The sequence below is a fragment of the Ipomoea triloba genome, chromosome 15 (genome assembly GCF_003576645.1).
Source record: "Ipomoea triloba cultivar NCNSP0323 chromosome 15, ASM357664v1".
Lineage (NCBI taxonomy): Eukaryota > Viridiplantae > Streptophyta > Magnoliopsida > Solanales > Convolvulaceae > Ipomoea > Ipomoea triloba.
The window spans coordinates 6,576,870-6,595,624 of NC_044930.1; the positions used below are offsets into that span (position 1 = coordinate 6,576,870).

Here is an 18,755-nt window from a genome sequence, read left to right on the forward strand (position 1 = left end):
TTCATCCCTATCTTTAAACTCTCTAGAATACCTTATTCTCTCTTTCACATCTGCAAAGATAAACACCATGATAAGTTCCAAGAAACTCATCAAGTTGGCTAAGAGATGGCAGAAATTTGTTGCCATTAGAAGGAAGAGGATTTCGTTTCCTGGGAACAACAATGATGCAGAAAGTTGCAGTGCGTCATCTGCGATTAGCAAAGGTCACTTTGCGATATACACAGCTGATCAAAAGCGGTTTGTTGTTCCCCTTGTTTTTCTTGACAATGAAATCATCAGACAACTTCTAGTGATGTCTGAAGAAGAATTTGGTCTTCCAAGTGATGGTCCTATTACATTGCCATGTGATGCAGTCTTCATGGAGTACATTATTTCGCTTCTTAGACAAGGTGTAGGCATAGAATTTCAGAATGCTATGCTCACATCACTTACTTCAAACCGGTGCTCATTAACCTCAATGCATCAAGGATGGAGAGATCAGCAATTTCTTGTCTGCTGACATGGCTGTCAAACTTTTTTTTTTTTTTTTTTGGGAAAATGACTCAAACTTAGTTGTAAATTAATTCATTTTTTTCATGCAAAAGAGCATTATAGTGTAACTTTCGAAGATTAATTCATTATAGAACTTTTAAAATTTCATTCATTTTTTTCATCCAGTTCATACAAACAACAGAAATACAGCAGAGCTTGCAAGTTAACAAGAGCATTATTGTAACATATTACCTTCTATTTGGGCTGTTAACAATATTAGGCATTAGGTGTTATGGACAATCATGAATCATAAAATTTCATTTGTTATACTACATAAAAGTTACTGAGATATCACTAAATAATGCCGGGGATGCCTACGATTGGTAATGTTCTTGAGTATACCTTATTAGCTGTCTTATATACTTAGTATCATTCTCAGCAGAACAATTTCCGGTATTGTCATCCTTATGGACTTTCCATCTGTTCCCTCCTTTTCCATTTTTCCCAAAGTTCATTTTTCCATTAGCTGTCTTATGTACTATATGCATAATTATGAACTTAATGAATTCATGAAAAACAAGACAAGAACTCTCATTGAAAGAGTTTGGTTGCAGTATTTGCCTCAAAGTCCAGCTCTAATGCATTTTGAGTCATGATGAAATGAAACTACCTATTTTAGTTCATTGAAAATCATCATATTCAAAACTGAAAGCTAGATGTACAAAGCTACATTTAGTTTGTTATCATTTACAAAAATAAAAAAATGCTGACAATCAAGTTAGAAAACAGCCAATTGCTGGTTCCTCCCTTCTTGATATAAAACTGAGGAGCAACGACTAGAAGCAACTGAAAGGAGCAAAGCATTCTGAAGCTCATCTCTTGCACCGTGGGAGAGAAGAGATATGATGTACTCCAAGAAGATTGCATCACACGGCAATGTAATAGGTCCATCACTTGGAAGCCCGAATTCTTCTTCAGACATCACTAATAGTTGCCTGATGATTTCGTTGTCAAGAAAAGCTAGGGGAACTACAAACCGCTTTTGGTCAGCTGTGTAGATACCAAAATGCCCTTTGCTACCCACATACGATGTACTACAACCGTCTGTGCCCTCATTCTGCATTGGAAAGGAAATCATCTTCCTCCTGATGGCAGCAAATTTTTGCCATTTCTTGGCCAACTTGATGAGCTTCCTGGGACTGATCATGGTGCTTCTTTTAAAGATTGAGATTTTGTAGAGGGAACTAAATGTATGGGTTGAATTGCTAATGCTTGATGATGAAAATGTAGAAGGAATAGATATATTTATATTGAGGAGCTGAGGATTGAGATAGGCTTTAAGTTGCAGATTCAATTATTGTTGAATGTCAGGTTTGGCATAGCCATGTGCCACTTACTCATATGGGACCTTTGTGAAGGGAACTGTTTTCGAATTCTACCTATAAATCTATGAACACCTATGTGATATTTCAAGTGACTTGTCTGTGGTTTGCCAGACTGAAAACACAAAAGCTATGGCTATTAGGCATTTAGACTTCACATTTATATGAGAATATCAGTGGCTCTAAGGATTTTAAATAATCTACTCTAATAAAAGAATCGAGTTGCTCTGCTGTCCAAACCTACTCTAGAACACAAACTCATGGATGAAGAATTAACTTTTCTTTGTTCTTTTTTTTTTTGTACATTGCAGTAAACCAGCTATTGCATGCCAGTAAATAGTTCATGTTCATTCCACTCAAAAATGAACATATGTAATAATTTCTTACCAGTCTAGAAATGAATTTACATTTGCTGATAGGAAAAGCTTTTGGATCACTTAATTCAAGGTAGGAACCTCGAAAGAGTTTAGTAGAGTGATAAGTTGTGTTAATTTGTTTACAATCAGGCTAGATAGTGATTCCAATTGTAATTAGCTTTGCACTGTGTTGTATAGCAAGTGATATTTGACCTGCAAGTTTGCAGCATTAACTTCTATGGGATAATAAAATCATGATAAAACCACTGATTTGTAATTGAAGCTTTGAAAGCTTCAAATAGACTTAAAATTAGTTGTCTGATAAGAGTATACTATTCTATATGAGGGATTAGCATTGCTACACCATTTGATGAATCAGCTATCTCTAACTTTCTATAGTTTACAAAAAAAATTCTGATAATGAAGTCAGCAAACAAGAAGTTGATTATTTCTCCATCCTTGATGCAATGAAGCTGAGGAGCACCGGTTTGAAGTTACTGAAACAAGCAAAGCATTCTGTAGTTCTGTGCTTGCACCTCGGCTAAGTAGCGAAATGATGTACTTCATGAAGACTGCATCACATGGTAATGTAATAGGTCCATCACTTGGAAGTCCAAATTCTTCTTCCGACATTTCTAAGAGTTGTCTGATGATTTCGTTGTCAAGAAACGATAGGGGAATAACAAATCGCTTTTGGTCAGCTGTGTAGATAACAAAATGGCCTTTGTTAACTGCTGATGATGTACTGCAACCATTCTGTTCTGGAAATGAAATCCTTTTCCTTCTGATTATAACAAATTTCTGCCATTTCTTGGCCATGTTGATGAGTTTCTTGGAACTGATCATAGTGATGGCTTTTGGAGATTGCAAGTAAAGAAAGTAATAAGATTTTGTAGAGAGACCTTAGAGTATAGGATGAATTGCTAGAGTGGGATGATTAAAATTCATTTTGCAAGTGATATATATATAATGAGGCTGGAAATGGGACCTTTATGTTGTGTGCTCACAGCTAGTTGTGCTATAGATTCAATGTATCTACTTGTTATTGGTTCTGAAATTATGGCTTCTGCAGAAGACACAATGAAAGGAAATGTGTCAAAACCTGCAAAGAAATTTGTGAACATCTTATTGATATTTCTGCAGACTTGTCTGTGGTTTGGTGTGGATGTCCACTTATACAAACCACAGAACATGTAGCGACCTGTACGGGTTAACCAGAGGACGAGGGAATACGCAACTTGTACTAGCATTAGATATGGGAGGCTTGAATTGTGGATATGGCTAATTCTGGTGTTTGGAGAAAGAACTTAAAGGGCCCCATTAGTGCCTTAAAAGCCCCAGAAAAATATAAGATGTCCCTTCATGTTGTAAATCCAGATAGCAGAATGGAAGAATCATATTGTCCTTTGTAAGCTTCCACAACCATACAATGACTTGTGTTGCACAAATAGCCTTCTGATCTATCTCACCACAACACAAAGGGCCCATCTCACTTACTTCCACATGCTTCTGTTTTCCATTATTTCCAGATTGAAATGAATATAAATAAATCAATTCTTTATGAATATAATTTTAAAGTCTCTACAATACCTTCTTCACTCTTTTCCCTATATCACTTCTCCAAACATAAACACCATGATAAGTTCCAAGAAGCTCATCAAGTTGGCTAAGAGATGGCAGAAATTTGTTGCCATTAGAAGGAAGAGGATTTCATTTCCTGAGGGGCACAACAATGATGCAGAAAGTTGTAGTGCGTCATCTGCGATTAGCAAAGGTCACTTTGCGATCTACACAGCTGATCAAAAGCGGTTTGTTGTTCCCCTTGTTTTTCTAGACAATGAAATCATCAGACAACTTCTAGTGATGTCTGAAGAAGAATTTGGTCTTCCAAGTGACGGTCCTATTACATTGCCATGTGATGCAGTCTTTATGGAGTACATTATTTCGCTTCTTAGCCGAGGTGTAGGCAAAGAACTCCAGAAAGCTTTGCTTGCATCAGTTACTTCAAATCGGTGCTCCTCAACCTCATTGCATCAAGGGTGGAGAGATCAGAAATTTCTCGTCTGCTGATGTGTCTGCCAAACTTTTTTTTTTTTTTTTTGGAAAATGACTCAAACTTAGTTATAAGTTAATTCATTGTGCAACGCAGAAGAGTATTATATTATAGTGTAACTTTAGAAGATTAATTCATTGTAGAACTTCCAAAATTTCTGGCATTTTTTCATCCAGTTCATACAAACAACAAAACATACAGCAGACCTTGCAAATTAACAATAATCTTAAATATTTTGCCATCTCTTATATTACTCCCAACTCATATCAAGTCTATCTGTTAGTCACTCATCACCTCATTCCTCAGCTCCATTGTCAACAACTAATATAATACAATCGAAGGTATCTTGTGTTTAATAGGAATTTAATAAATTACAATTTAGGGTTTAAATATCATTTCTTTTGGAACCAATTCAATGGAGCTAGTGTGATTTTTATTATGATTTTGTGCTATCTGATTCAATTAAAGTTTCTAACTTGAGACTTGATTTGCTTTTATACTGTTCGTTGTATCTTTTGTTAATCTAATTAGATATCTCTTACAGATGATATCTTATTCCTTTACTGTCATATCAACTAGTTTAATACAATTACAGATATATTACTTTTAATAGGAATTTACTCCGTAATAGATTATGATTTTTAGATTTAAATGCCATCTCTTTTCCTTTCAGGCCCACCTTTTCTCATCATTCACGCCTTTCTTCCTTCTTTGTTTCTTCTTTAACGTCCCGCTCATCATTTTTTTTGTGCAAATAAGCGCCTTATCTAACTGACTAACTCTAGCCGTCCAAACTCTGTCGGCATCAGTCGAAAGGAAATATTTCACCCCAATCGAGGCATGATCAAGGACGGTATAGTAGTACCTCAATCCATCCCTTGAGCTAAATTGACAAAAAAATCCACGCACCTATTCCGTTCTCCGGCTATGTGAAAGAAAGAAATAGCTAGCCTCGAACTTTTTGCTCAAGTGAATACAATGCTTAACAAGAGTCACCACCCCATCGTCTTTATCATCATGACCCTCCATGATAGTCTCATCATTACTTGTATTTGTGTGATCTCTAGCTCTTTGTATGCACGGGGGGCGGTAACATAACGGCAATTCAAGAATGCATGGTTTCGACAAAAGCAGCAGCAATTGAGTACGTACGAGGTGGAAGCCGACACGACACCGGAGCATGCAGTTACGAATCTTGAAAGACCGGAACCGGGGATGAGGAACCCGCCTCCGGGTGGATCGGAGGAGATAAAGAGGAGAAGATCAGCTATATGCTTTAATTATTTGGTTCCCAATGTGTGTTTTTTTTTTTTTTAAATTTATTTTAGTTAATTCCATTTTTTTGTCTTAGAGGTGACAATTCACTTTTTTTTTTTAATAAATAATTTTAATCGGAATATTCACTTTTGGTTCTAGTATTGTCGTGGCATGTCTATTTTGATCTTTATCAACAAAACGGTTTAAATGTTGTTAAATACAAATGACATTTCGATCTTCAATTATGATAGCCGATCAACATAATTTATATAAATTTAATAAAATCAAAATATCTTTGCATTTAATACATTTCAACGTTTTTATTGGCAGATGATTAAAAATAGTCATACCACAATAATACTAAGACCAAATGAAAATGTTCTGATAAAAAAAGATTAAAGATGGATTGTCACTTATAGGACCAAAAATAAAATTAATCTTTTTAAAAAAAATTAATAGGTCCAAAAACGAAATTAACTTTTTTTTTTCTTTTTCATAATTCAACAGAATGCGATTAATTATTAGTTTTTGCTGTCTATTCATGGTTCAACTAAAATCACCAAGTTTTGGCTGTATGTTTATTTTGGGTTTAAATGTCATTTTATTCCTGCCCATTTCGATGGATTTCGATGAATTAATTATTAGCTTGTTCTATCTTTTTGAGGTTCAATTAAAATTACAAAGTGTTTCATGTGTGGTTTAATTTGCATTGTTTTCTTTTCACTAGTGATGTGTCAGCCTATTTATGGACACCTGATGAATGAAAGTCACATCAAAGAAAGAAAAATTATAGGGAAAATACGGAAGGAAAAATAGCATTTTCTAAAAAAAAAAAAAGAAAAAAAAAAGAGGAAAACTCAGAGTTACTATCCGAAGATGTGCATTGAATAAATCTCATCGTGTGACTCTAGTCGAGCTGTGCATTCAATAAACACCGCCTTGTGATCCTAATCGAAAAGTAACTCAATCCAGGTTGTTATAGCTGACCGACTCAAGTCAGGAAAGCCAATGGGAGCGGTCCAGGGCCGAATCTACAATGGGAACAGTTGCCCCCTCACCCCTTATAAATATGTATGTGTGTATATGCACACACATACATATATACACATATACATACATACATACACATATATTTTAGTGTGACACCAAACATATAGGTTTTATTTGGAGAACACTAGATCACTAATAATTAGCGATTTTGACTAGAGATTATTTAGTAATTTGTGGAAAGATGTTCCATAAGTTAGTTGTTTATGATTAGCAATCAATATCATTTAAAAAGACTAAAAGTACATGTGTATATTTAATAAAAAATAATTCATTAATTATATAATACAGAGTAATTAATTATAAACAAGGACCTTGTGGTCAAGCGGCATCCGGTGTATACTCTCATGTGGAAGGGAGTGGGTTTGAGCCTCAGTGGAGGCATCTGTTGACTCTTTGTGCTTCAGTAGGAGAAAGTAGCTATGAACAGATACTACATTGTAACCGAGTCAGTAGAACTCAAAAAAAAATTATAAAACAAGGATAAATTTGTACAAGGATAAATTTGTCCATTCATTATTTTTTTTTTCTTCCCATCTGGCATGGAATATAAATTCCTAAGGGGAGAGGTGATAATTAGAATTCCATGAAATGAGAGAATTTGAATTTTTCGCGAAATTGCAATTCTCTTCCAGTAAACAAAAGAATTTTAGAAGCTAAGGAATTATGTAGGAAACGAATCGATCGAAATTCCCATGTACCAAAATGCCTGTTAGGATTTAATCTAAAATAATCATAGGTTTGCGAACACGGAAGTAAAAATTCTAATACCCTAATCCATCTATAATCCTATCACAGTGATATAATAACAACTCTTAAATCGATCTCTATTCTTGATATATCCGTCATCTCTTACGTGTAGGCCAGGTTGAAATTTTAAAAGCCCACTAACTGAGGTGACCCTACACTTATTAGAAAAAGAAAAACAAGAAACTAATAGAGTACTAGTACAATACAAGAGTGACTAACCCTAAATCTAAAAAAACATTCCTCTAATTAATTCCCTCACTCTACAACCATAGCCAACGTTCTTCGCTGCTAATGTCTGGTTGTCTCTACAATGCATCTTTTGTTGTGACAACGTAACCATAAGGAACCCATCAGCTTCATTCTACATACAACTTTCACCTAGTAGTCCGACGTCAAAGCATCTGCCTAGCATCGTGGGTTGCCCAACCTTTGTCACAAGTCACAATCTAAAGCAAAGTCCTCAAAGCTCTTTGTTGATCCAGGCTTGTATTTTTTATTATTTTTTAATATTTTATTTTATTTTTGAAAATTTTCTCATTTTACACTTAGTATTTTCAGTGGGTTAGTAGGGTGCAGTGGTGCACCGAGGTGGAGTGGTTTGTGATTCCATATATGGCCCACCAAGATACCGGTTTTGGAAATCTGTGGGCTAGTCGTCTCACCGTGTTGATAGTATTACCTATGTTAATAAAGCTCAAATCAAAAGCCCCGTCACCACACTGTTTGCAAATTGTCAGTTGCATGTCGGTCTCATTCCTCGTCGTCATTTAAGATTTAAACTAAAAGAATCATACACTTTCCAAATCCGGTATAGCTATATTACAATTACTCATATCAAAAGTTTACCATGCCATTGTTGTTTGCCAATCACTAGTCACACACCTTATTTTTCCATTACCGTACCGTTTAAGATTTAAATTAAAATAACCATAAATTCTCGAGCCTGCCGAATGTAAAATATCCATCTACTTCCCCCTATATATAATCTCCATCCTTGAAACATAACTTCTAAATTTTCAACTTCGATTTATCCGCCATCTCCTAGATCAAAAGACTACTAATCGTTCATTGCATTTTTCCTCCGTAGCTAATTAAGGTATCTTACTTTTTATAAGAATTTAATAAGTTATGATTTTAGATTTAAGGTTCATCTCATTTTTTTTTAATATTATTTTGTGCTATTTGTTTATGATTCAACTGAAATTTTCAAGTTGCGACTTTATTTGCTTTTATGCTGGGTGTACCTTTCACTCATTTTGGTTCATTATTTTTTTGTACTACTGGTTTAGTTACAATGTAGTATCTATTTATAATTACTTTCTCAACATATAGAAGCACAATTTATATCACTAGATCATTGACGGTTGATTATTAATTTTTTTAATACTGTAATTTCCATTTTTTAATTATTAATGTTTCATAGGGATTCTCAAATTAGAAATGTGATCTTCATGGATGAACTTAAAAAAAAAAAAAAAAAAGAATGTATAATATAAAGATGAATTTTTTAAACCTTTTTTGAATTCTTCAAAAAAAAAAAAACTTTTGAAAAAGATTCCATTTCGTTGGTTCATTCCCTAAAAGTACCTTCAGTTCTTACTTTAGTTGTTGTGTGTCAGCAAATGCTTTTTAACTGTTTTTGTCTTTTCTGGCTTCAATTCTAGACCATGGCAACTTTAACTGGCATTAATGGTTTTCCAAATTGGGTAAAATGGCCGATATAAGGAAAGTTAGGCGAATTATTCTGTGAACCTAGGCCCAAAGTGAACTTAGGTTTAAAATACACAATTTACATATTAAACATTCAGAATGTAAATTGATTCAGATTTACTTTATAAGATGGACCCGTGTTTATGGTATAAGTGTATAACTATTGAAGAAAGTCGAACCAAGAATTTATGGTTATTATCTTTTTTTTTTCTATCTTTCTTTCTTTAATGCCCTCCTCATTCAATTCCGTATATATATCTTATTATCTCGAACTCTATGTAGGTAACATATATAATTATATATATATATATACAAGATGGACGCCATTGGACAAAAGCATGGGGTGCAGCAAGGTGGGGAAGAGAACAACAACGGTGGTGGTTGTGGTAGTTACAATTGGTGTGCTCGGTGGAAGCCGACAGTTGAGCAATTGCAAATATTGAAAGACCTTTACTACAACCAGATGATTCGGAGGCCATCAACGGAGGAGATAGAGAGGATATCGTTGAGGCTGAGGCAGCTGGGGAAGATTGAAGGCAAAAACGTGTTTTACTGGTTTCAGAACCAGAGAAACCGGGAGAGGCACCCAAGAAAACGCCCTGTTACTGCAATAATAGCCCCTCCAGGCCTACCAGATTTGCATAATAATAATTATAATAATGCTGCAAAGCGTTCAAAGCCGCCTCCACAAACGCTCTCTCTCTTCCCAATGCATGGCGATGGCGATGGCGATAGCGATGGCGATAGTAGTGTCTCCCTTGAGCTCAGCCTTCGTCCCTACTCTCCTAAACCCTAAATTAGCTCGTCTCATCTCATCTATTAAGCCTGCGGGCATATATGCTAGTTTAATTTGTCTGTCTATATATGTGAACTCAAAACATAAATATTCTGTAAACATAACATGGTATGTAGTTTAATTCTATATGCATGCATGTGTTTAATTAGCAGCTATGTTGGGCTCTTTTTTTCTGTATATATTTTGCTTCTGTATATCACGCGCTTAGCTCAGTGGTTTAGTACGCAATATTTGGGAGAAGAGATCAATAAGTTAATTAAGTGGACAAATCCTTTGTGTGCACTGGCATTTAATTTGGTGCTGAGCTACTGAATTATATCGGTGATTTACCTCCTCCCACATGCTCTGTCAGCAATAGTTATACTATGGATCAGACACGGATGCACATTGCAAGGTGGATCTGTGTCCATTTACATACAGAATTTCACAATTTACATACTAAAATTTACAATTTGAACATTTAGTATATAAATTGTGAACATTCAGTTGTGAATCTTCAGTATATAAATTGTGAACGTTTAGTATGTAAATTGTGTATTTTGAACTTGGATCCACCTTGATCCACAGAATAATTTGCCATCTGTCGAGCCGGGGGCGTTTGGCCTTTAGGGTTTTTGGGATTAAATCTTTTGAGAGAAGGGAACGCAAGATATGACTAAACTTTCATTTAATATTATACACTTCACATTATTATATCCAACTATATGACGGGATGGACAAATTTTGCGTTGAATTTCCATCAACAAATGAAATACTTATCTACATTGAATTATAGACCTAACTTAGACCTAACTTAATATTAGACGAGAGTTAAACTTTCTTTTATTTGTGATTAAATCATGGGCTTAAGACTCATATTTCTTGATGCCTTGTTAGTCATATCGCTTAGCAAAGATTTTGTGATAGAATTCAAGTTAAATTGTGACTTTACAACATCATCTTTAATGAATTCCTGCACATAATTATGTATAACTAACTCCTATATTATGTCCATTTGTCATTTGATTCCCATTATAAACCTGGTTAAAGGCCCTAGCCATAAAAAAAAAATGTCAATTTCTTATTTCAATTGAACACATTTTCAAAATGACGACTAAAGTACTTTTTAACCAAACGCATTTACTAGATGCTTTTATTTTGGTGAAAAAAATGTTTGGGTAAAAAATTGATGAATGTGTTTCTTGGATCAAGTGAAAAGGAAAACTTGTATTAAACACATTTAGAAAATGCATTTCATGTAAAATATGTTTGTTGCAGGAAAGAAAGAGAACATATGGATCACATATGGTTCAAATAGGTTTGGCTCATAAATAATTAATTTTTAGATAAAAAACAGTCACTCTTATAGAGAATTTCATATCATATAATCCATGTATCATTTACTTGCCAAAGGGCAAATTATGGTCCATATCTGTGGACCAATGTCTAAAATGATGTCGTTTTGACGTTTAAAAAAACAATTCCGTTAATTAATAACAATGTCTACTTAATTATTTATGTGTGAGAATAATGAACCTTCTGAGGTAAGATAATGTATTTTATGAGTTAGAATAATGTACTTTATGAATTATAAAAATGTATGTTGGGTAAGTTTTTAAGTGTTCACAAGTTGTCTATTATTGGTTTGAATAATGTACCTTTGGTAAGTTTTGCAATTGCCCATGGTTTAGAATATAATAATGTACTTTATACGTTAAAATAATATATTTTATGAGTTATAAAAATGTATCTTTAGTAAGCTCTCACGTGTTAATAAATTGACCATCCATCATATGTTCAGATAATGGACATTATGAGTTATAATAATGTAACTTACTATGATGTTTTGCTTTTTCTTTTAGAAAAAAGAACTATCATTTGTTTGGGAGAAGAAAAAACACACATGGAAAATTTTTATGATGTTTTGCTTTTTCTAAAATTATATTGAAGGAGATGTTTTATATAAACTAAAAACTAAATAAATTTAAATTTATAATAAGATTACACATTTATTATTTTATATATTATTTTATAATCATCAAAGTAAATATAACCAATTGTGTCTCATAAAATGTAATAAAGTAACAAGTCAAAACATTATCATAACATTTCATAATATTTTATTATATCGTGTTTTTTTTTCCTAAATAGAACACAATTTTATTTGAATATAGTTGTAGAAACATATTGTAACATTTGTATCTCATCATTTGAATAAAAAGAAATTTCACATTATGCTTGCAAGTAATAAATTTGTACATAAGAAATTGGTGAAATGTAATATTGTCAAAGTGGGTCAAGAGAGCGAGGCCGAACAAATGAGAAATTAAAGTAGGGTCTTCTTAATTCAAGTGGTAGATTACTTGACCTAAAGTCACCATTCTATCTACAGGGTGAGAGTTCAACGATAAGGAGTTAAGGATAACTCGGGCTTCATCTCCTCCTAGAAACCTAATGTATCAAAAATAAAATAATAATAAAGCTGGACTATTAGATGACTCAGCGGCTGAGTTGGTTACGCCAACTCAGCATGAAGAACAAACGGTTGTAACTGAAGGGTGGATACTGGATAGTTAGTTGGGTTTGCTATATAAGGGTCGTTGTACTCTTCTCCTTTCTTATGCAATACAGCAATAATATCAGTTTCTCTCAGAGTCTCACAATGAGACCTAGTTACGCTGCATTGACTGTTTCGTCGCCATTGCCGTCGGAACCTAAAGCACCGGCTTCTTCCTCAGCAAATCCTCTGCCACCGATAGGTTTACCTTCTGTGACTTTGAACCCGGATAGCCCTTATTATCTTGATCCGAGTGAAGCGCCGGACTTGATTCTCGTCTCTCCTCCCTTCTCTGGCCTCAATTACCGCTATTGGGCTAGGGCTATGCAGATTGCCCTAATGGTGAAGAACAAATGGGACTTTGTCAGTGGATCAATCAAGGCACCGGAGAAAGACAGTGAACTCTATCCACAGTGGAGGAGATGTAACGCGATGGTCACTTTGTGGATCCTAAGGTCAGTTACTACTACCATTGCTAGTAGCGTTTTGTCGTTCGATGCTGCCTCTGAAATTTGGAAGGATCTTAAGCGGAGATTTTCCGAGAGCGATGCTATCCGAATCTCTGATTTACTTGAGGAAATCTATTCCTTAAAACAAGGATCCTCCACCGTGACTGAGTATTATACTCAATTAATAACGTTTTGGAATGAATTGTTATTTTTGAGGCCTTTACCGGAGTGTGAGTGCAATCCGAGTTGTCAGTGTGATGCAATTGTTAAGGCTAAAGAATATCTACAAAATGATCAAGTAATTAGGTTTTTAAAGGGATTGAATGACAATTTTTCTATGCTTAGATCACATATTATGCTTATGGAACCTTTGCCAGAAATGGATACAGCCTTTGCAATGATTATACGACAGGAGAGACAATATTCTAAAGTGTCTAGTGATGATGCTTATGCTAATTTTGGTGGAGGCACTGGTTATGTTAATGACAAGAGAGTGCACTGTACTTTTTGTGGTTTGCAAGGGCATACCATAGAGAAATGTTATAGGAAACACGGATTTCCTCCTGGTTATAAGCTGAAATCAAGACAGAGGAACACTAATGGCAATAGAGCGGCTAATTAGTTTGAACTTGAGAATGACAGTCCAGAACAGTGTCAGAAGTTGATGGAGTTTATGTGAAGTACCATTAGTGGAAAGCAGGTTTCTCCTATTCTAGATAATAGCATGGCTGATGCAGCTCAAGTTAGTTCTCTGTCTGCTGATTTTAGCAAGTTAGAAGGTGCATCTAGTGGACAATGCAAGTTCATTACTGTTTATAGCCCACTTTCTTTTAATCATGTTGTTGCATCCTCTCTTCTTTCAATTGGGGATTGGGTCATGGATTCAGGAGCTATGGACCATGTGTTAGAACCCAAGTCTTTGTACTCTTCTTCCTTCTTTTGCAATAATATCAGTTTCTGTCTTTCTTATCTCTCTGCTCTCAATAATCTGATATGGACACTGAAAAGAGTTCACTAGAGTGATCAATTATGTCAATTTGTTTGCAGTAAGGTTAGAAAGTGACCCCAGTTTGCAGTTAGTTTTGCACTGGTGTTGTATAGCCAGTTATATTTGACCTCAAATTTGCATATTTATCCAACATTTTGAGGGTAAAATCAATCATATAACCACTGTGTTGTAGAAGTCAGAAGTTTTGAAATCATCAAATAAACTAAAAATTAATATTCTGAAAAAGGTATACTATTGCATGTGTGCTAATATTTTTGCACACATTTGATGAATCAACTATCTCTAAATTTCTATAGTTTACAAAAACAATATTGACAATGAAGTCAGCAAATAAGAAATGGTTGATTTCTCCATCTTTGATTCAATGAAGCTGAGGAGCATCGGTTTGAAGTTACAGATACAAGCAAAGCATTCTGGAGTTCTGTGCTTGCACCTCGGCTAAGTAGTGAAACGATGTACTTCATGAAGACTGCATCGCACGGTAATGTAATAGGTCCATCACTTGGAAGTCCAAATTCTTCTTCTGACATTTCCAACAGTTGTCTGATGATTTTGTTGTCAAGAAAAGATAGGGGAATAACAAACCGCTTTTGGTCAGCTGTGTAGATTACAAAATGGCCTTTGTTTACTGCCAATGATGTACTGCAACTATCTGCTTCCTCATTCTGTTTTGGAAATGATATCCTTTTCCTTCTGATTATGACAAATTTCTGCCATTTCTTTGCCATGTTGATGAGTTTCTTGGAACTGATCATAGTGACTGCTTCAGGAGATTGAGAGAAAAGAAGAGATAAGATTTTGTAGAGAGACTTTAAGGTATAAGATGAATTGCTAGTGTTTGATGATGAAAACTCATATGCAAGTGATATATATATTTATATTAAGGTGGGTGGAGACAGATTTTATATTGTGGACAGAATTTCTTGTTGAAAATCAGGGAAGGCATACCCATATGCTACATACGGATATGGGACCTCTATGTCGTGTGCCCACAGCTAGTTGTGCTATATATTCAATGTATCTACTTAATTATTGGTTCTGAAATTATGGCTTCCGAAGAAGACACGACGAAAAGGAAATGTGTCAAAAGCTGCAAATGAATTTGTGAACATCTTCCTAATATTTCTGGAGACGTGTCTGTGGTTTGACGGGAAAAAGGGGAAAAAACTATGATGGTTTGTCATTTAAATCAATTGTGTCATTTGGTGTGAATTGGCAAATTAGGTCTATTTCATACACATCACAGAACATGAAGCAACCCATAGAAGTTAACCAGTGGATGAGGGAGTACAAAACTTTACTGTGTTTAGATATGGGGCATTTTAATTATGGATATGGCTAATTCTGAGATAATTCAGCTGTTTGGAGAAAGAACTTAAAGGGCCCTATTTGTACCCTGCAGGACCCTTAGTGCCTTACAATCTCAGACAAACTAAAGGGTTTCCAAGACCTCAGAAAAAGATAGCCACCAGAAAAATATAAGATGTCGCTTCATGTTACATTATATCTCTTCTTAGCCAAGGTGTTGGCACAGAACTCCAGAATGCTTTGCCTGCATCAATTACTTCAAACCTGTTCACCTCAACTTCAATGCATCAAGGGTGAAGAAATCAGCAATTCCTTGTCTGCTGATGTGGCTGTCGAACTTTTTTTTTTTTTTTTTCTTTCAAAAATGACATGAAACTTAGTTGTAGGTTATTTCATTGAAATTGCAAAAAATCATAGCTGAATACATTATAGTGTGATTATTTTATTAAAAAAAAAACAAAAAAAAAAACTCATCACTGAAAAACCAACTAGTTCTAGTTGTATAAGTATATTGTAACATATATATCTCAGGCTCTCAGCATCTCAATGAAAAGAAAAATTCCCATTATGTTTGTATGTAAAGAGTTTGTAGATATGAATTTGGTGAAATGTGTGTCTATTTACTATGATCAATACTTTCAATTCCATGGCAGCACCAGTAGGAATGTTGTAAAAATTTCCAAAAGACACCTTTCAACAGACTTATGGATGAAGAACTAGCTTTTTTGTACAATGCAGTAAAACAGCCATTGACCATAAATGGTTGATGTTCATCCCTCTAATCGAAAGGAAAAGAAAAAAGTAATCATATATTATTGCTACCCCTTCTGGAAATGAATTTTCAGATAGGGAAAAGGCTTTGTATTGATTACAGAAGGGTAGACAACATTGTGTTAAGGCTGGACACTGAAAAGAGTTTACAAGAGTGATCAATTGTGTTACTTCGTTTGCAGTTTAGTTGGATAGTGACCCAGTTTGCATTTAGCTTTGCACTATGTTGTATAGAAATTTATATTTGATCTTAATTTGCATATTTATCCGACTTTTTGAGGATAAAATCATCATGAAACAACTGAGTTCTAGAAATCAGAAGTTTTGAAAGCTTCAAATAGACTAAAAATTGATTTCCTGAAAAGGATATACTATTACATATGTGGGCCTAACATTTTTGCACCCATTTGACCTGATGAATCAGCTACCTCTAACTTTCTATCATTTACAGATAAATATTGACAATGAAGTCAGCAAATAAGAAATGGCTGATTTCTCCATCCTTGATGCAATGAAGCTGAGCATCGGTTTGAAGCTACTGATACAAGCAAAGCATTCTGGAGTTCTGTGCTTACACCTCGGGTAAGTAGCGAAATGATATACTTCATGAACACTGCATCACACGGTAATGTAATAGGTCCATCACTTGGAAGTCCAAATTCTTCTTCTGACATTTCCAACAGTTGGCTGATGATTTTGTTGTCAAGAAAAGATAGGGGAATAACAAACCGCTTTTGATCAGCTGTGTAGATTACAAAATGGCCTTTGTTAACTGGCGTACTGCAGCTATCTACTTCCTCACTCTGTTTTGAAAATGATATTCTTTTCCTCCGGATCATGACAAATTTCTGCCATTTCTTTGCCAAGCTGATGAGTTTCTTGGAACTGATCATAGTGACTACTTCAGTAGATTGAGAGAAAAGAAGAGATGAGATTTTGTAGAGAGACTTTAAAGTATGGGATGAATTGATAGTGTTTAATGATGAAAATTCATACATATATACTTATATTAAGGTGGGTGGATAAGACTTTATTTTGAGGATAGAATTTCTTGTTGAAAATCAGGGAAGGCATACCCATATGCTACATATGGATATGGGACCCTTATGTTGTGTGCCCACAGCTAGTTGTGCTATATATTAAATGTATCTACTTGTTATTGGTTCTGAAATTATGGCTTCTGCTGAAGACATGATGAAGGGAAATGTGTCAAACCTGCAAATGAAATTGTGAGCATCTTTATTGATATTTTTAGAGACTTGTCTGTGGTTTGGCACATAGAGAAAGTTGTAGTGCATCATCTGCGATTAGCAAAGGTCACTTTGCGATCTACACAGCTGATCAAAAGCGGCTTGTTGTTCCCCTTGTTTTTCTTGACAACGAAATCATTAGACAACTTCTAGTAATGTCTGAAGAAGAATTTGGTCTTCCAAGTGACGGTCCTATTACATTCCCATGTGATGCAGTCTTGATGGAGTACATTATTTCGCTTCTTAGCCAAGGTGTAGGCAAAGAACTCCAGACTGCTTTGCTTGCATCAGTTACTTCGAATCGGTGCTCCTTAACCTCAATGTATCAAGGGTTGAGAGATCAGCAATTTCTTGTCTGCTGATGTGTCTGCCAATCTTTTTTTTTTTTTTTTTTTTTTGGTTTCAAAGATGACATGAAACTTAGTTGTAGATTAGTTCATTGTGATTGCAAAAAATCATAGATGAATACATTATAGTGTAATTTTTATAGAAATTAATTCACTAAACAACTTTCAAAATTTCAGTCTCCTTGACACTACAAGCTTAAAGTGCATAAGTTTAAGGTGCGTAAGGTCACAGCTTAAGGTGCGTAATTTTATAGTTTAAGGTGCAGTGCATAAGTTTATAGGTTAAGGTGCATATGTTTAAAGCTTAAGGTGACGCGCACTTTTTAGTTTAAGGTGTATCAGTTTAACTCTTAAGGTACTTAAGTTTATAGTTTAAGGTACATAAGTTTATAGCTTTAAGGTGCGTATGTTTAAACTTTACACCACTTTCTAATTTAAGGTGCATCAGTTTAACTTTTACAGTGCATATGTTTATAACTTAAGATGCATTATTTTCCAACTTAAGGCCAGGTGCGTAAGTTCGAAATTTAAGGTGCGTCAGTTCAAGAAACTACTTAATCATTTGCATCCATGTTGTCATGGAAGTGCATTTAAAAAAAAAAATTCAGTTTGAGCCGTTGATCTATATTAGATCAACAGCTCATATTGCATCCCATTTTTCACCTGGGAGAAGCTTCCCACATGAACCATTCCCTATATATATACACACGACACGAGATGTCGCAAGTTGCATATATTTGCATTGAGAAGTTGGCAAGAACGTAGCTTCATAAATCCTAATTTGATTAGGAAAGAGTTAACATAGGTTCCCATATAAAACCTGATGAGTGTAATTGAAGATATAACCTCAATCCTATTTCTTTCCTAATATGATTATGAAAGAATTAACATAGGTTCCCATATAAAACCTGAGTGTAATTGAAGATATAACCTCAATCCTATTTCTTTTATAATTGGAATATGACGATTCAACTATTTATATACACCTTCTCAGCAGATTATATACAATTTCGTAGGCAGCAATCTTTGTTCTTATCAAAAATTCAATTCATCTTCCTCTGTTTTTTTCTAACATTCTTCTTGTCACCATATAAAAAAGAAAAATTTCTGCCCCAATGGATTGTGAATTTCCTCTCAGTCAGGACATGCTTTTTGAGATTTTGTCTCTAACAACCTTAGAAACGCTAAATACATGCAAGGTCGTTAGCAAGGAATTAAAAGAGTTAATTGAGGATTCGTGGTTCTTGCAAAATTACACTTTGA

At 34.7% G+C, this 18,755-nt stretch overlaps 7 protein-coding genes across 7 annotated transcripts; 4 read left to right on the plus strand and 3 right to left on the minus strand.

Annotated features, from left to right (window-relative positions):
- The first annotated feature begins 7 nt into the window (after positions 1-7).
- On the plus strand, positions 8-643 carry LOC116007546 (auxin-responsive protein SAUR68-like). Its single transcript, XM_031248256.1, has one exon. It carries the CDS (start codon positions 68-70, stop codon positions 497-499), a length of 432 nt encoding a protein of 143 aa, XP_031104116.1. The 5' UTR covers positions 8-67; the 3' UTR covers positions 500-643.
- A 501-nt stretch (positions 644-1,144) lies between these two features.
- LOC116007659 (auxin-responsive protein SAUR68-like) lies at positions 1,145-1,729 on the minus strand. Its single transcript, XM_031248395.1, has one exon. The coding sequence runs from the start codon at positions 1,676-1,678 to the stop codon at positions 1,250-1,252; it is 429 nt and encodes a 142-aa protein (XP_031104255.1). The 5' UTR covers positions 1,679-1,729; the 3' UTR covers positions 1,145-1,249.
- Positions 1,730-2,478: 749 nt separating this feature from the next.
- LOC116007577 (auxin-responsive protein SAUR68-like) lies at positions 2,479-3,117 on the minus strand. The gene has a single exon (XM_031248294.1). It carries the CDS (start codon positions 3,053-3,055, stop codon positions 2,636-2,638), a length of 420 nt encoding a protein of 139 aa, XP_031104154.1. The 5' UTR covers positions 3,056-3,117; the 3' UTR covers positions 2,479-2,635.
- A 688-nt stretch (positions 3,118-3,805) lies between these two features.
- Positions 3,806-4,431, plus strand: LOC116007652 (auxin-responsive protein SAUR68-like). The gene has a single exon (XM_031248389.1). The coding sequence runs from the start codon at positions 3,845-3,847 to the stop codon at positions 4,277-4,279; it is 435 nt and encodes a 144-aa protein (XP_031104249.1). The 5' UTR covers positions 3,806-3,844; the 3' UTR covers positions 4,280-4,431.
- Positions 4,432-9,342: 4,911 nt separating this feature from the next.
- On the plus strand, positions 9,343-9,822 carry LOC116006889 (WUSCHEL-related homeobox 7-like). The gene has a single exon (XM_031247394.1). It carries the CDS (start codon positions 9,343-9,345, stop codon positions 9,820-9,822), a length of 480 nt encoding a protein of 159 aa, XP_031103254.1.
- Positions 9,823-14,139: 4,317 nt separating this feature from the next.
- Positions 14,140-14,571, minus strand: LOC116006890 (auxin-responsive protein SAUR68-like). Its single transcript, XM_031247396.1, has one exon. The coding sequence runs from the start codon at positions 14,569-14,571 to the stop codon at positions 14,140-14,142; it is 432 nt and encodes a 143-aa protein (XP_031103256.1).
- Positions 14,572-16,379: 1,808 nt separating this feature from the next.
- On the plus strand, positions 16,380-17,507 carry LOC116006891 (auxin-responsive protein SAUR67-like). Its single transcript, XM_031247397.1, has 2 exons — positions 16,380-16,477; positions 17,177-17,507. The coding sequence occupies exons 1-2, from the start codon at positions 16,380-16,382 to the stop codon at positions 17,505-17,507; spliced, it is 429 nt and encodes a 142-aa protein (XP_031103257.1).
- The last annotated feature ends 1,248 nt before the right edge of the window (positions 17,508-18,755 follow it).

Excerpts from the sequence above, each read along its gene's own strand:
- LOC116006891 (XM_031247397.1), top strand. The coding sequence starts at position 16,380 with ATGGCTGATTTCTCCATCCTTGATGCAATGAAGCTGAGCATCGGTTTG. Across the intron at positions 16,478-17,176 it reads GTTCTGTGCTTACACCTCGG|AGAAAGTTGTAGTGCATCAT; the intron begins GTAAGTAGCGAA and ends TTTGGCACATAG.
- LOC116007577 (XM_031248294.1), bottom strand. The coding sequence starts at position 3,055 with ATGATCAGTTCCAAGAAACTCATCAACATGGCCAAGAAATGGCAGAAA.
- LOC116007546 (XM_031248256.1), top strand. The coding sequence starts at position 68 with ATGATAAGTTCCAAGAAACTCATCAAGTTGGCTAAGAGATGGCAGAAA.
- LOC116007659 (XM_031248395.1), bottom strand. The coding sequence starts at position 1,678 with ATGATCAGTCCCAGGAAGCTCATCAAGTTGGCCAAGAAATGGCAAAAA.
- LOC116007652 (XM_031248389.1), top strand. The coding sequence starts at position 3,845 with ATGATAAGTTCCAAGAAGCTCATCAAGTTGGCTAAGAGATGGCAGAAA.
- LOC116006889 (XM_031247394.1), top strand. The coding sequence starts at position 9,343 with ATGGACGCCATTGGACAAAAGCATGGGGTGCAGCAAGGTGGGGAAGAG.
- LOC116006890 (XM_031247396.1), bottom strand. The coding sequence starts at position 14,571 with ATGATCAGTTCCAAGAAACTCATCAACATGGCAAAGAAATGGCAGAAA.